This window comes from Cyclospora cayetanensis, unplaced genomic scaffold (assembly GCF_002999335.1).
Source record: "Cyclospora cayetanensis isolate NF1_C8 unplaced genomic scaffold, CcayRef3 CcayRef3_contig_226, whole genome shotgun sequence".
Classification (NCBI taxonomy): domain Eukaryota; phylum Apicomplexa; class Conoidasida; order Eucoccidiorida; family Eimeriidae; genus Cyclospora; species Cyclospora cayetanensis.
In genome coordinates this window covers 4,038-20,766 of record NW_020312177.1, presented here as the reverse complement: position 1 = coordinate 20,766, position 16,729 = coordinate 4,038, and the positions used below count along the sequence as shown (strand labels likewise).

General features: G+C 49.1%; 3 protein-coding genes across 3 annotated transcripts; 2 read left to right on the top strand and 1 right to left on the bottom strand.

Moving 5' to 3' along the window:
* Window positions 1–1,193: 1,193 nt before the first annotated feature.
* On the top strand, window positions 1,194–3,466 carry LOC34620837. Its single transcript, XM_026338066.1, has 2 exons — window positions 1,194–2,372; window positions 2,516–3,466. The coding sequence occupies exons 1-2, from the start codon at window positions 1,194–1,196 to the stop codon at window positions 3,464–3,466; spliced, it is 2,130 nt and encodes a 709-aa protein (XP_026193851.1).
* A 738-nt stretch (window positions 3,467–4,204) lies between these two features.
* Window positions 4,205–4,651, bottom strand: LOC34620838. Its single transcript, XM_022734072.2, has one exon. The coding sequence runs from the start codon at window positions 4,649–4,651 to the stop codon at window positions 4,205–4,207; it is 447 nt and encodes a 148-aa protein (XP_022590763.1).
* Window positions 4,652–12,005: 7,354 nt separating this feature from the next.
* Window positions 12,006–15,139, top strand: LOC34623245. The gene is made up of 4 exons (XM_026338065.1): window positions 12,006–13,017; window positions 13,166–13,946; window positions 14,180–14,333; window positions 14,693–15,139. The coding sequence occupies exons 1-4, from the start codon at window positions 12,096–12,098 to the stop codon at window positions 15,137–15,139; spliced, it is 2,304 nt and encodes a 767-aa protein (XP_026193850.1). The 5' UTR covers window positions 12,006–12,095.
* Window positions 15,140–16,729: the final 1,590 nt, after the last annotated feature.

Here is a 16,729-nt window from a genome sequence, read left to right as displayed (position 1 = left end):
AACTCCTTTTGGATCTTACACTCTCTGACTATGCGTAGTAATTGTGCCTTGTCATGGCTGTAGCATCTGGCACAACAAGCACATACAATTGCGTATTCTTGCATCTAGCTAACACTGCTCTGCAGTAGCATAAGCGATGAACAACTTAATTGGTAAATCCCAAGTTGGGTCTTCACTAAGTAGCGTAACGAATAAAAAGTGCCTACGTCCACCCTAGCGCGCTACAAATGGTCTCAACTTCGAATGCTTTTCACAGTCGAGAGTTCACTTAAGAGAAAGAGGGACTGCCGATCTGAATCGTTAAGGTTTCCTTTAGAGAGCTGATATACGCACAGGAGTCCCTATTTCGCGTACGGTTCCTCATTATGACAAACAATTCTAGGGCCTGGGTGGCTAGATGAGTAACAGACTTTCGGTGAATACAATGCTGACCTGAGGTTTCAAAGGGTGGAAAAAGGCCGATTTCCTTCAGACCGGTAGTACCTTCTACCGCTTGTGTGAGTTCTATGCTATCGCTATCTTTGCATGCACCTCTCCCCTATACTGTCACCAGCCAATTGGCGAATGCTGGAAGGGCTCCCCTTGGAGTAATCATTATTTGTCAATATGAATAGCTGACATGATGCCATAAGTAGAATGGAATTGTTGTTTAACTAACCGTAGTTATCGTAACCCGTGATGCTAAGGGGAGGGAACCTAGGAAGCCACAGATGCGGAGGCTATGGTCCAGCAAGCCGCTGTCGTTCTCATGCGCGTCGGTTGAATATCACAATCTAATCGAGCATTTCCTCTCCCCATGAGTCAAACACTGACAGACGTTCACCCAGAGAGGTCTGTATGGATATTATGCATTAAAAGGACACAATGCCGTGACTGCGGCATTATTAGCCCCAACCACCATCCACAACACCACCCTACCTGTAGGGAACTGCCTCAAAAACAGCACACCATAGGCGACAAATTAATGCCTTTTTGTGTGTGAAAGACATCAATGTGCTGTAGGGCCCAAAGAAAAACCAGAAAAACCATCTTTGCGGGCTTCTGTTACCCCGTAGCCAATCAGCGGGTATTTTGTGGTTTCATCAAGGCACAGAAGGATGGCTCCGTGCAGTCATGTCGTCAAACAAATCTATAAATAGGAGAGTCTCATCCGTAATCTGCCCTCTCCACATTTTACCTCTTGGGGTTCTGAAATGGCTGAGCAGTTGCAAGTTGCACTCGGGCTCAAGAACTCAGTCAAGAGTTGGTGCTTCTCTTCAAGTCCCCATGAGGCCCTGCTGACCACACAGGTGAAAGATGTAGGGGAACCGGGTCTTCATTTTTTGGATCAGCTGCTACTGCTGGGATCTATTAAGAAGGCAGAAGCTGCACCGATTCCGATGCATCTACTGCTTGAGGAGGCAGCTGGCGACCAAGACTGGAGGAGCCTAAGCGCAGCAGGAGATGCTGCCCTCACTCCAAGCTCATGCAGCGGTGGAACTACCTTCCGCAGTTCTCGGGGGAGCTACTCTCGCTCCAACAATACTACACAAGAAAAGTCATTGCCCGTAGCATACTCAGAGTATTCTCGGGGCTGCTGCAGTGCGTCCACTGCTGCCGCTCAGACATCCAAGGATGCTTGCCATAGCTCCACGATTGATACGGAGGCCTCTGCATGTCAGCAGGGTCAGGCAAGTGTTGCCGTGTCCCCACCCACTTCAATGTCAGTTGAGAACCTCGATGATTCATCTAGAGAAGCCTTTATTGTACAGGAGTGTGAGAAGCCTCTTCTGCCCCTTTCAACTGCTAAGCAGATCCAGGCAAGATGCATTACACCAACGGCGCCAGTTGACTCTGGTGCTGCTGCGGGGCCACCCAGCGCTGGAGGCCAGCAGAAGCAGGATAAACATCGGCTTCCATCCAATGTTATTCGACGTACAAGGCAATGTAAAGCTGCTCCACTTGTGGCAAAAACCATGAAACGGCGCACGGCTCCGCAGGGAGCATTTCTTGGCACCTCACGAGAGGGCAAAGGGGCCACTGCGGAGGTCTCAGCCAGCGCCCCAATGGCCAAGAATTCTACTAGTGTGAGGCAAAGCGTCCGCTCAGAGGGCCCTCCTCAGAAGCGTCAGGCAATTGTGTGTTCTAGAGAGGAGCTTTCAGGTCTTGATAGTAGCAACAGCGGCGCTATGAAGGGAACACCAGGAGGTCTTCAGTCCAGAAGGGCTCCTGTAGTAAGAAGTTCTTCTGGGGCACTGGTCAATAGCAAAAAGCACCAATCATGTCGCAAAGAGATGGATGGACAAGCCAAGCCAGAACAAAAACCACTAGAGCCGCAACGACAGCATACAGAGAACCCCACGGCCTTGACCTCAGGTCGTCTAATAGCCATGGTAAACCCTGAAGCAACGAGACCCACTTCCTCAGAAAAGGTCGTCGAACTTTGGCTCATGTATGCCAAACTCCTTGTTTGTCATCATCAATAGTATCTTTGTTGCTCTATGCGTATTTTCAGAAAACCTCATGCGGATTCGAGAGGGGCAGCCTGTCAGCGAATGCCGCTGCTGCTGCTTCAGTTGCTGTGGTTCGCTGCAACAGCAGCAACAGCGCAGAAGATCCGGTCACTGCGTTTGCTGCTCAGTGGCTGTTGGGCTGCCAGGAGCGGTTGCGTGCGGAACCATGGGACGTCGCACCATATACTGGGGGCCCCAGCACCGAATCCCCCTCGTTCGAAGCCGGACTACCTGACTTTTCGTCTATTTGCTATTTTCGGGGTGATGGCGATGTGCAAAAGCTGCAGTTGACGAAGAAGAAGCTGAAGGAAGAGCTGAAAGCATACAATGTTGCATTTGCTTCCCACTTTGGACGCCAGCCACTGAAACAAGACAAGGAAGCTCTCAGGCCCGTATATATGTACTATCACCTAATCAAGCAAACGATAGAGCAACTAGTCGCTGCGGAGGTGGGGCAGAGCACTGATAATGTGGTGAAGATCCCAACGGACGCAGCCCCTATCACCCTTTCGAGCATGACGGCTGACAGGCCTCTTACTATGAATGGCACTGCTTCCATCAAAGTAAGGTCGCCGACAAGTTGCAGCAAGCGGCTCAAGAAGAACCGATCTGTACGGTCTGCTGAGGGCCAAGGCCTCATGGCAGCCCGCCGGATGGAGCGAAATGGCGGCTCGCCTGGGTCGCCTGGTCGTGTTACAGAGAAGCGAGGTGCAAAGATATCTGCCTATGAGAGGCAGGAACAACTTCAGAAGCGACGCGAGGAAATGACTGCTCAGCTGCGCCAACTTCAGCGTGAGCGTCGCGTTTTGGGAGATAAACTGGCAGAGTTTCGTATTCGATTCAAGGAGCAGCATGGTAGGCCTTTGAGGCTGAAAGCAGACATCGAACCTGTCCAAGAGGAATACAAGCTATTCGTGGAAACCACAAAGCAAATAGACGCTCTCGCAATTGCTCTGCAGAAACAAGAACTCTAAGTCGACCTGTTAAATTCATAAAATTTTGCCGTTGGTTGTACCCCAGATTGCTAACAGCTTAAGGCCGTTCTCTCCCAGCATTGCGTCTTCCGTAGTAGCTTGTATGGTAAAAGGAGAATGGCAGTCAACAGATGACCAAGAAAACGAAAAGCGCTGTTGTGCTCAACTATGACATAGCGCGTAGCTTTGGGAGAGTTCTGATGGTGGGTAGTATGTGAATTGCTTCCATTGCCGGTTTGTGCTATTTTATTGAAGTTGGCTGTTGGGGACGAAGTGTGTGCGGTATGACGCGCCAACTTTAAAGAGGCTAGGTTATACTTGTTTAGTACACAGAAGGAGCCCCAAACAACAGGAGAACACTGTTTTCCAACTAGCGTGTTAACTTAAGAGCTGGCTCTGATGCTTTTGCTGGTGTCTAGACTGTATGTGAACTTCGTTCACTAGCATCCAGGCGCAGAAGCTGCTTTCTGACGGCTCTCCACAGAGCTCAGCACACAAATGAAAGCACAGACTAAAACATCTGATACGTCGTCTGCTGGGCTTGGTTGACATTGAAAGGTCATTTCATGGGTGGCCAGCAGTTTGGTGCAAAAAGGAAAAAAAGTGGATTCAAAGGCCGCGAGGAAATTACAGCGCGCAACTTTGCTTCAGAACCATGGGATACCGGAATTTGAGTATGCATAAGTCACGTTTGCAGTTAATTGTGCAGCTTAAAGGAATTGTGTGAAAGCTTGAACATTAGCTTCCAAGCTTCAGACTGGCGGTGCCTTTGTACATGACGACGCAGATCAGGCTAAGGAGGGCTGCGAGCAGAGTTACCGAGGCCACAACAATCCCTACTACACCAGCATAGCCAATATTGCCAAATAAGGCCATCAACATAGACCAAATAAAGTAGTGCGCAAAGTTGACTGTAAGGTAGTCCAGGTGGAATGAGGCAAAGTGTGACATCAGAGTCATTGCGCCCATGACGAAGGGGGTCCACACGTCAATAAAGACAGATGGCACGAAGGAGAATAGTTGCATGCGCCAGGTCGCCTTGTTGACATCTGCCAGTGGGTCGCTTCCGATTGAGATCGAGGCCGACGTTGAGGACAGTTGGAAACACCATAAAATTATCGTCAGGACCCCGCTTACGAAGCCCACCCACCGGGTAACTGTAACCAAAGGCTCAATAGACGACATAGTGCGGCGTTGTGGGGATTTATATGATCGTTGACCTGAAATTAACAGCTGCGCACATGTTGCTGTGGCTGTGCAGTGCATCACACTGATTAATAACCACTTTTAGAGCGGAGGGGTAGAAAATTTTATTTTTCGATGAAGACTTTTGGTTGGATGCATAAAAGGTCATAGTGAGCGAGGGCACATGCGAGAAACCACAGTGTCTCCAAGCCTTTGGGCGCACACCCCGGCTAGTCATCATGGGTAAAGGGAGAGAATCATAGGGTGAATTATTACACCTTGCTGCTTCAGCATATTACCTATTTCAAGTCTCTGACAAAAGAATTAGATGTTGACCATATTCCGGCTTGCTCCTTCACAGGACCGTGGACTGACGACAGTGCTGCAACAATCGATTCCAAGCTGCGGCTATCTACCTTTACTCTGCATGGAAAAGCATCCACTTTACAAATTTCTCCGTTTAATTTCTACTTGCTCTAAATACTTGGAGGGCATTGGCCTGTAATGCCGAAGCTTGCCTAACCTAGGGGTCACTTCCTCGGGGGTGTACAGATGCAGGGCTTCGGCCGCGCTTACCTTGGACAACCCCGGGGCGGCTGCACCAAATTCAGGGATAACTACCTAGAATATGGTTGCAAAGTAGCAGAAACAGACACTTTCCCTGACTGGCATTCATTGATTGAGTTGGCCAACAAAATACCAATCCTAGTGCTAAACTAAAGTTTTGCTGGATCGTGTCTGTAGAACTCTAGTGGACTCTAAATGGAACGCCCTTTTGAGCAGCTTGTTGCCTGTGTAGCTTATCAGTTGATGTACTCTTGGCTCTAGGAAGGAGTCCGGATGTCTTTTTGAAGTAGTCGCTACTCCGTTATACTGTTGCTGCTCGCCCATACGAAATGGCCCGATGGCAGCAAAGGGTGCAATCCTGCTTATCAAGTTGAGTAGTGGAGGTTCTTTCGCGTTTTTATGAAGAGTGCACAATGGCTGCCTCCAAAGAAATGTCACAGTCTTGTTTCATAGTCTTTGCAATGGGCATAGTACGCATGCGACTTGTTGTACTGTTGTCAGGCAGAACATAAAAACCCCACTGAAGGTACTAGAAAGAGCTGCAGGACATGTTCTGATGTTGTTATTCAAAAATGTTCTCTTCTTAAATTTAACGCACTGGGTCTTCGGCACAAGGAGGAACGGACAGTACCTGCACCAATGGCTGCAGCCTCAATGCATTCTGGGCCTTCCCAAGACTCAATTCCACAGAGTAACTTAAAACAAAGGTACAAAGCACACATTCTCCCAGCATACCTCTGGCCGCTTCCCCCAAATTATGCACGAATAGATAAGTTTTAGCACAAAATTGACTGCAAGATACGTTCAGGCATCGTAGCAGCTTTGCGATACTAACTACCTGTCTTTACAGATCCTCTAACGTTGCATCGCTCCACAGGGAGAGATGTAGCCCTAAGCTTAAGACAAAAAATGAGTAGGAAGTTATCAATTGCTAAACAAAGGAATTCCTTTTCCTCATTCTACCCCTCACGGCTTCAGACGTAAGCGGAAGAGACACACGGGGTGCACGGTACTGCACCTTCTAAGAACTAGGAGCACTCATAACTAGCTGCATATAGAATATAGCTCACTCACGCAACATTGTATCATTGCGTGCCAAATTAGCAGTACTGTGCAAAAAAAGGATAGACTAATAGACGAGCCAATTATTCAATTCGAAGCGAACAGTAGTGTGCAGTGAGATATTCTAACAAAAAGACCAATTAGTCAGTTCGTTCCTTTTTACTCATTTAGGACCGGTTCAGTAAAAAAATAGTAGAAAATGGTCAAATATAGCATTGCTGGCTATACATTCCGCTTCCATTTTAAATACCGCCCCTCGCGCTCTGTACGGGTACGTTGTGGCCAACTGCAAGTGAAGAAGCGGAGCAGTATCCAAACTAACGCCATGCAGGAGGTAGGCAAGAACAGGACTTTAGGGGATATGATAAAGCCAAAGTGCGCAATAATCCTTAAAGGGAAACTGGTGAGAAGAGGCACATACAAACCAACAACGACCGTTGGACCAAACCACTACGACCCCAGCGGTGCCGTAGTCTAGGTCTCGTCAGGGCACTGAGAACCGTGCGCCGCCTGCTACAAGGAACCAGAAGACAAGTATATTACGTCAAAGAAGTCGAAATGCACACCGTCTTAGCAGAGCTTTTGCGCCTCACAGAACAGTGATTGCATGCAAGTGTTGCCGATGGATGCAGCATAGTTGACCTCCAACCCCCAAAAGAGGCATAAAGATTGTAGGACCAACATCCCTAAGAGTGCCTCCGCATAAATTTGAGTGTGGAAAACACCTAAGCAATACCGTTCGGAAAGATTTTAAGGCATGAAGGTAGCTATTTTAGACAGAGCATGCGCTGGGGAATGACAATCATGAGGATACCCGTCCATGGCAATTAGCTTTGTGAGCCAAGCAGAGCCACAAAGCCTCCTGCACGCACCTGCAACTCGTCCTTCTTCATCCACTGAGGTTGGCACTTCCCACACAATTGTGCTAATATTTTCCGTCGAGTGTCTCCGCAGCACCCAATAGTCCTATACTTTAGTTCTTCCGTGCCTCTCCATGAATCGTGCGCCTCCATACAGATTACCAGCCTGAGTGGAGAAGTCCGTAGATACCCGGAGAAGCGTCGAGAGTTGTTTAGAAGCCAATAGCGATACTTTTGACATCCAAGGAGTCGCATATTTCTTTTGTCTGGATCCATTCTGGTGCACCTAACAAATCTGTTAATTTATTAGGACAAAATTTCTAGGCTCTTAAAGCATAGCCAGCCGCCACTTGTCATCATCTTATGATCGTCTCTCTGGAGCTTTTCACATTAATTTATGAGCACTATTCAGTTATGCTCTGGGCCGCTCTGCTGCTAGGGGTGGCTGCCTATTCCGTAACACCAAGTCCACGCTTGGACTAAAGTGGGGCTCCTCGGTGTATACTGAAGATATAAGAGAGCGAGGAGTAGAAAAGTATACTGCCGTACCGTAAACCCACTCACCACCAAGAAGAACCTCGAGCCAACCGATTGCATTTGTATAAGCAGAGTCTCAATACTGCGAAAGAATGTGATGGGCGCTCTGTGCCTGTCCATCTGCCTCAACATGCTTAGCAGTGACCATTCTAAGCTCAAAGTGTGTAGGGACGCCACAAAGACACGCCAGCACTGGTGAACTTCGGATGCGTATCTTTAGTGATACTCCTAGTAAATCTTTGAAGCTCTTAGACATGAGTTAAGAGTGAGTGAACGACTTCCTGAGGTGTGACAGGGCTGGAGCAAGGGATGCAAGGGATATATCTGCTGAGGCTGCAGATAACAACTTTAGCACAATCCTGACCCTTGACCGGCAGCAGTCCAGTAATAGAGTCCAAACCAGGGCAGCCCAAATTTCGTCAAGGAGAGCTTTTGCAAAACGTCTGGTCTGGGACGACTGTACCGCCTCAGCTGCTGAGAACATGGGCGTCACAATGCATCCTCCTCTAGCTCGCGACGCAACCCAGGCCACCAGAATGAATATCAGAGCATTTCGCTGTCGCGTGTATCCACTCATCAACCGAAAGAAAAAATTTTCACTGCGAATCACAGTGGGATCTACAAGCAAGGAATCTTGGCTATGTTGTAAGTGACAATAAACAGCATCGACCTAGCAGTTGCTCCACATATTTGCCATCCTGGATTTTGGCAGTAGTGGCGAACGCGTGCGTGTAAGAAGCATTAAGGTCAAGTAAACCTGATAGAAACCGTAAATCAACGCAAGTAGGAGTGGCTGCGCTCCAGAAAAGTGAATTGCTTTGGCGTCGAGCGACAGTGTTGGTGACCAGGTCGGTGAAATTCTTAGTAGGCTTTTACTGCCAAATCGTACGGGAGGAGGCACCCAAGCTAGCAAAACAGCCCTATGATTAGCAAAATATTTATCTCTCTTCGCAAGGTACATCAGATACTGATGATCGGTCTTAAAAGTAAGTTGACGCTTATGCAAGTGTGGACAGCATTTTTTCTCGCCATACCACACCGCGTAGAGCTTCCTTGCTTGCACTGTACACCGCTGTTCGATTAGGTAAAACGACAAGAATAAAATGCGAGAATTCCGTGTATTTACTTTATCATTGGGCATCACGAGGGCCAACGAAATTGTAAGGCTGCGACAGAGCGTCCCTGCTGTGGCATCAGCCTGTCTAGTCCAGGTAACAGTTGTTTCTTCTTTCGCACCAAGTCAAGGGAGCAGTGATGAGACCACACGACTAGAGAAATCTTATTAGGCTGCAAGCCCATAGACTTTCGTAACGTCGTTGCGGGTGCGTAAAATAAAAGGCTACATCATCCTTGCTTCATACCTTGCCGGTTTTGGCCCAATTACTGCAACCGAAACACAGAATCCCAGGTACATCATTGTTCTTGTAAAACGCGTGCTTGCTTTTACATAGTACATTTTTTCCCGCAACCGCTGAAGCGTGCGCCGTTGGTGCTGCAGGCATCCTTGAACTTTTCGGCACAAAATTAGGATTTCATCCGAATAAACACCCACCCAACCCTTTTTGGCAGGGCAACACAAATCTCAGTCAAATTCCTGATGCAGTCGAGCTAATACATTTACAATTCCAATTTACCAAAAGACGTTCTATGAAATCAAATGTCTATTCGACCGTTAATCCGTGTAATTTATCAAGCATGCTGCCAATATGCGGCATCGGAAAGTTCTGCCCTACACTAATCTTGCTCAGGAGGTTGATACTCAACACACTTGCTACACATTCTGTCCTGTCACGGCACAAATACCAGTCTATGCCCCAAAGCGCCAGTTCATACCTACATGTAGCCTCTTCCCAACAAATTACCCGCCCGCCGCTCAGTCTTTTCTTCATGCTGTGACACCTTCCGATACCATGTAGCATGGGGCGGACTTAGGGGAACTGCTCAATACTGTGCGTAGGAGGACCAGTAGTCGGCAAGGATGGGTTCGCAGTTGTGCCAAATAATGACGAACTGGTAGAAGATCGGCCACCTACTGGTCCTCCTACGCACAGTATTGAGCAGTTCCCGTAAATCTGCCCCATGCTACATGGTATCGGAAGGTGCCACAGCATGAAGAAAAGACTGAGCGGCGGGTGGGTGATTTGTTGGTAAGAGGCTACATGTAGGTATGAACTAGCGCTTTGGGGCATGGACTGGTATTTGTGCCGTGACAGGACAGAATGTGTAGCAAGTGTGTTGAGTATCAACCTCCTGAGCAAGATTAGTGTAGGGCAGAACTTTCCGATGCCGCATATTGGCAGCATGCTTGATAAATTACACGGATTAACGGTCGAATAGACATTTGACTTCACTGACACTTTCTGATAAAATTCCATCCGCCCTGATGGGAAGCACAAAGGCTTTTGGCACCCGCCCTCGCTAAATCAAGTATACATGTGTGCCGCGTGGAATTTAAAGTAGTCCAGCTGAGCTGCAGCAGCAACTTTACTGGGATTTTATTGACCGTGCGAAGGATTCGGTGTAGGTTGTCTATTCAGATGACGTCAGTTTTTTCGGCCGGAGCTTTCAAGAGCACCTTCAGCACCTAAGGCGTGACCTCCTGCTGTTGGGAGAGGGAGCATTGGCTTGTGAACGCCCGTAGTTACTTATCTCGATGAGAATTGTCGGGGCTATGCCTCACTTTCTACTGCGCTAGCTATTTTTTGCTAAGAAATACAAAACAGTTGAGCGATTGGCTTGTCTGCTCGTGTGATTTGCCTGTTGCAGAGACTCACGAATGCGTAACGTGGTGTGTGAATGCGCCAGACGCCATGTGCAGCTAGCTGTGAATGCTTGGAGTGCTCAGAGGGTGAATCTACGCCTACCTTCGCTGTCCAATTGCCTGTTTAGTCAGCCTAAGGGACTCCGGCACAGGACGGAAACAGCTATTATGGGAATCGCTTAATAATCTGCGGTTAAGCTTGCATCTAGAGTAAAGTGAAATTTCTTTTCAAGGAAACCTTATATAGAATGCTATAGTGGCGTATTATGCTAGACCTGGCTACTAGTAAAAGTCTGTCGCTTCTCTGCAATCATAAGACAGACCAAAAGGAAACGACGTAGTCATTTTTCTTCTAAATTCCAGCTACATGTCACAAATGCAGTAGAAAGTGCCTAATGTAGCTCGGCCAGTTACATGCGGAGTCCTCAGGAAGAGCACTACACCTACACCAACTGCCTTTGTAACCAGTGATTAGGATGGCCTTACTGTGGATGAGATCTGTAGGCAGGCAAATCATGTTGTCGTCACTATTAGAAAATATTTAAAGGCAATTGCCGGATCCTAGCAACGTAGCAAAGTGGCCCGCCAGACCGTGCAGAGCGGCAAAAGAATATGCCCGTTTGACCATTTTCCCAATAGCGATCCGAGGGTCCTTGCTGATGTGATTAACCCTCAACTTAAAATCTGAATCTGTAGCCTCTAGCATGAAACACTTGCTTGACTGATATGTTCCTCTGTAACCTGTTTCAGGGGAATAAGGGAAAAGCATGACCCACAACAGGTCTCCATACTTACTGCTGACTCGGTTCGTTGTCAAGAAGTTGGGACAAATCTGGCTTTTGACTTAGTTTGTGGAATTAGAGCTGGTTTTGGTGTACGGAAATAGAACTTCGTGCTCTGCTGTCTTCGTGGAGTAGACGCCAATGGGGGCCCCCACCTTCACCAGTTTGCAGGCAACCCCTTTCCCATTTCCACAGAATCCGGAGCCGATTTCCATTAAACGATTTGCAATATGATTTGGGAGTGATTTTCTTTTGGTCTGAATATGAACTGGCAGTGGGGCTCTCAGAAGTCTCCTCCGTGCGGGCAACGTGTAGCTGGCGTACGTTCAGAGGAAGCCATCTAATGCCATACAAAGAAGGTTGCCTTTGTTTGAATAATCATCTTGTTTCATGAGCCTAGCCCACTGCTTCCTGATTCTCCCTGCAACTACCACTAGCCGATAATGGCTAATGCTTACAACCTCTCCTTTTAGCCAACCACAAGCGCATTTTGGTGTGCTTTGGTGGGCGCATTGACAACTTCAACACGAAGGGTTCCCCACCAAGAAAACGGGGCTTTTTGTCATGCCATGGCTACACAGCCACTGAAGCCCCCAGGCTTTGTGCGGGACACCAGGGATTCACTTTGGGGGGCGACAAACGTGGTCAACATGACGAACCCCCACCTAGATGGGTTGTGGGGTGAGCCTGCCACATGCTTAGCCTGGCTCTTGGGCAGTACTTGGTTTTCGACCGACTGTTCCCCCTTTCGCATGGTTGCTAATGTGCTTGGGGCTTCTTTGCTTCTCGTCCTTTGTACCCTGTGCATCTGCCTGCTGCTGCTCCTCCCTCTTCCGCGTGCACTGCGCCCCACCTTCCGACCTGCAATTATTGGGATGGGCGCCCTCTCTCCTCAGCCTCCCAACCTTGCCTTGTTGTTTAGGGATGACCCAGGCAGCTTGCGTAGCACCTGCAACGCCTGCAGCAACCGTACCAGGAGAAGCTGGGGTTACCTGATGCGCCTATCAGGCCTTGTACGCCCGTGGCATGCTCAGCACAAACTAGGTGTCTTGGGGGCTCTGAGTTGTGAAGGCAAAACTCCTACCAATTCTAAAGATCCGGAGTCGTCCTCGAATCGCCTGTCGGTGCTTTTACACCCGCATAGCGCAGTTGAGCGCTTTTCAAAGTGGGAAGGCGAAAAGGCTCTACTTTCTTCTCACCTTTCTGGGCAGTCATGTGGCTCGGCGGAGCTGTTTGCTTCCTTCCAGCAGCACGACTCCTCAGAGCCGGCCGGAGAAGCTGACGGAAGCCATTTTTGGGGTACACATTACCTTCCAGCTGCGGCGACTGCAGCGGCAGTGGGGCCGCCAAGGGTATCCAGTGGTGCTGGCGATGTTTCACAAGGCGAAGAGAGTAAATGTAAGGCGTGCCGCGTCGCTGCTTCTTGGCTGAAGCCTCCAGCTCCCAGCCGGCAGCAGCTGCTCCTGGCTTGCCCATCACTCTCTCAAGGCTTTATTCCGGATAGTGTGTTGCTGCAGCACCGGCTGGTGCAGGGACTTTTGTTGGCCGTGCAAGAAGAGACGCGGTTCGTGAAGCTCGTACAGTTTGACAGGCAGTACTGGGTAACATCTGTAGACGGAGACGTAGTGTTGCTGCACTACTACAGACACAGGACAGATCCGAAGGCGTGTAGCACCAGCTGGGGGTCGGCAGATCCAGCCGCTGCTGCCGAAGCAGTGGGCTGTACAGATAGCCGATTTCCACACGGAAAACCTCACGGCACGTGTGGATGCAGGGGGATTCTTTTCATTGTCGGCGGTAAGCTGCTACCCCTCCCCACCCCCGCCCCCGGCAAAGGTGAAGGATCATTTAATGCGCACCCCTGTATTGGCTGCAAGGAACTCTTTTGGAGTGTACAGTGTTGAGTTGAACGCGGTTGCTGTAGCTGCATGATATTTTTCTACAGGTATTGGGGCCAAGGCGTATGACCTGCAAGTGCAGCATGTGGTGCTGCTTGCTGCAGCGAAGGGGTTTTGTGTCTTCTTTCTCTCCTGCCTTAGGGGCATAGAAGCCCCCATCGCCAGTCTACCAACAGATCTTACTACCAGTGCTGATGTGCAAGCGGCCTTGGCCTTTATTCTCTACATACATGTAAACGGGTTTGAGAAGATACTTCATCAGGAGCGCCACCAAGACCTGCAGAGCGAGAGGAAAGAAGGCATCGACAAGGATGAACGCAACGATAATTCTCGTTGCTCTCGGTCTCAGATTGAGGAGCAAGAAAAGCGGGAGCAGAAATTTTCACAATGGGACTCGAGATTAACGATGAATGAGGTGGACGTTGGCTTCCGCAAGATGATAATGGAAGCTGCTGAGGATGGATTTCTCAAGTCAATCCCTTCAGGTTTCATACCTCCCGTCTTCTTACTGGGCTACTCTATGGGCTCGTGTGCTGTTATGCGTCTCTTGGGGTCTCTGGGTTTGCAGCAGGCCATTCAGCGGCTACAGCAGATGCAGCAGCAGCAGCGGCAAACGGAAGACACAAAGGAGTACCAGCAGGCAGCTGCGGGTACACCTTGCACCAGCACTAGCGACAGTAGTAACTGCAGCAACAAGAGCGAGCCCGACCTGTCGCCCTTCTGTCGAGATCTAGCTGCTGCCGTGGCTAGCGAATATCTCCCTTCGCTTGAGTGGCTGCGATTCCTCAAGGGCGCAGTTACTATATCCAATGCAATGTGTCTAGACAGGTGGGGTCTCTCGTTTATCCTCTGTATTTGTATAGCCTGTCTCTTGGTGTGCCCTTTGCTTCTCTGTTTCTTCTGTCCCCTCTGTTTCCATGGGTCGTATGCAAATCATTTGATCCCTGTGCCTTGCCTCAGTAGCACGAGTTGCTGTGTTTGTAAATGTGCCTCCACGGGTGCTCCTTTGCAGCAAGAGACCGGCTTTTCACTGTGTCTTGCTGCTTACCTGTGCTTTGCAGCTGCATAGGGTCTTTGGACAGGGCCTCTGGTATCACCGGAAGGTTGTGTAAGAACACGATGCTGAAGATGTACAAGTCCAAGCAGTGGCTGGAACCCAGCATTAGCTACATGAACAAAGGGCTGGACCCTGGCCTTGTGGCATTGTCCCAAATGGTAGGCCACTAATTCCGCTGACCCCATAGCACAGCAATTCACTCACGACGCCAGCTGCTAATGGCGTCACCGATAGCAAGGCAGCGCAGTACACACTATGAGCACTGTTCGTATGCACTGCGAAAGCTCTGTCCAGGCACCTCCTAGTCGCCTACAGATCAAAAACTAGAAAGTTGTTCTTGTGGGTACTTTTAAGCTTTGTTCGTATGGGGGAAGAGTCTTTTAGCAGGCCCTTCAGGGCCGTAATATGGTGTTGGGGGGGGGGATTGGTAGAGGTACGTTTTCGATCAGCCTCACTGCGACCAGCCATACTAAGTCGTGTTTTGCTCTTTGTTTCTGTGTCTGGCCTTTGTGTTTAGACGTCAACCCTGAGAGAAATAGATATGCTTACACACCTCTCCATATGCCTTACTCCGGCGTCTCCCCTGGCTTGCTCACGGGTCTACTACGCCTTGACCACGTGCTTACCCCACATGCTACTAGCTCCTTTACCCCTTTTGTGTCTTCACGCCCTGGATGATCCGATTGTGGAACCTCTGGGAGTTTGCCGAGCAGCGGCAACAGTGCCTAAGTATAACTCCAACTGCACCTACGCAGTTGTCGGTAAGGGAGGCCACAACCTGTTCCAGGAGTCGTTCTGGCCCCTCGTTGTATCGGCATTGTGGCGATGGCTGCGAAGTTGGCTCAGGTCTGGTGTCCAAACTCATAGGGTGTCGGTACATCCAGAACACCTTTACATAGATGAGAGCTACCAAGCACGAGTAGCTCTTGAGTTCATCACTGGGGTCTGGCGCCGGTGCAGTTGACGCACCGAGTAACCTGCCAAATTCCCATCTTTACAAAGTAGATTGCCCACCAACAGTTCCACAATTGTCATAATGCTGACAAGGAACTATCCAAGGCTAATGTCATGGTGCATACCATGCCTAAACGTCATCTGTACTTGTCTACAACCATGACTAGCTTTCCCTTAGTTGTGCGGGGCGGCGAGTCACGTCGTTTGGTGTTAAACATAAATAAGTTGGGGGATGCAGTGCTGGTGATGGGCGGCTTGGTCAACGTTCTTCCCGTTTCGCACGGTAATCAGGGAATAGCCAACAGTGTCACAATGCCTAATGCAAACTACAGTTCATATGCACGATCCTAAACACCATCAATTTACCTAGCAATGATGCTTAAAGCTAATGGGCAACTGGTGACAACAAAACAACGCGGTTACCAAGTGTTCGACGCAGGTGGATATGTAACTTCCCGCGTGACACCCCAGATATACCTGCCCAGCTGCACATGTGAGGCTTCAACAGCAACCGGGTTTGAACTTAGACCTTTCTGTGCCTTCAAGGTGCATGCGCTAGAATTAAGGCCTACGCTACAGAAGTTGTTCAGCGAATGCAGCTAATTCGGGTGAAGGATAAAGAGGAAAGTGCGAGGTGGGTCTGGGTCTTTGCTTCACTGTAAGATTGAATGGATTAACATAGCGTCGGCCGGTAAAACCGTAACCAGACCTGAGACCAGCAAACTCACATAAAGGGGACCCATTAGCAGCAGTGCGGCTGCACAGCCCTCATCCATCTCTGAGCGCACCCCTACTGCAATAAGGATGCTTCTGATAAGGTATTGAGGGACTGTATGTGCTCTTACTAGGTTGCAACCAGGCAGCGGAATGGTGAGAGTTTTGGGGGGGGTTGCTTCGCAATCTGTTTAAGGGGGATGGCATGATTTGCCTAACGTCATTTCTTGCAAGGAGCTGCCCAAATTGACGACTTCATCTCACTCCATAAGCGTGAAGACAGCAGCTGATCATGGTATCGCTGCATGTGGGGCGTTTTATAACAAAGGTGTAGGTAAGCAGGAAGCATCTCCAGTGGCATGCGGTTCAGCTATGTGCGCTCACCTGTGTGTCTCGGGACATACACCTAAAACCAGCTCAAACAATCCATTACCTCTATGTAGGCCAATGTGCCTTATTGCCCCATCGGTCTTCGCAGGATGCACAAAAATGAGCTACGTGGATGAATTTATTTGGGCTCTCTGCATATTGTGGGCATATATTGTAAGTGACTAGGTCGAGCAGCTTTCCCTAGTTGCAACTGGTAATAGTGCTGGCTAAGCCGTAACTGTTTTGGCCACAATTTAGGACCTCTCCTCAAGATGAAAAGTGTGTAGCATGCGAAAAAAAGAAGCCTACTCTCCTAATCGGACAAGCTGGCCACAAAATTACTTAGCATACAGAGCCCATTCGTATACCTGCTCGTAGCTTCCGGCCACGTGTGACTACTAGCTTGCCGATGGCAAGGCGATACAGCCTAGTAGTTCAATATAGGCAGAAATTCAAAATCTGAATGTGAGGCCAGGAGTTTGCACAATCCACCGGGAGCCGGTTGACGTGAGTGTTG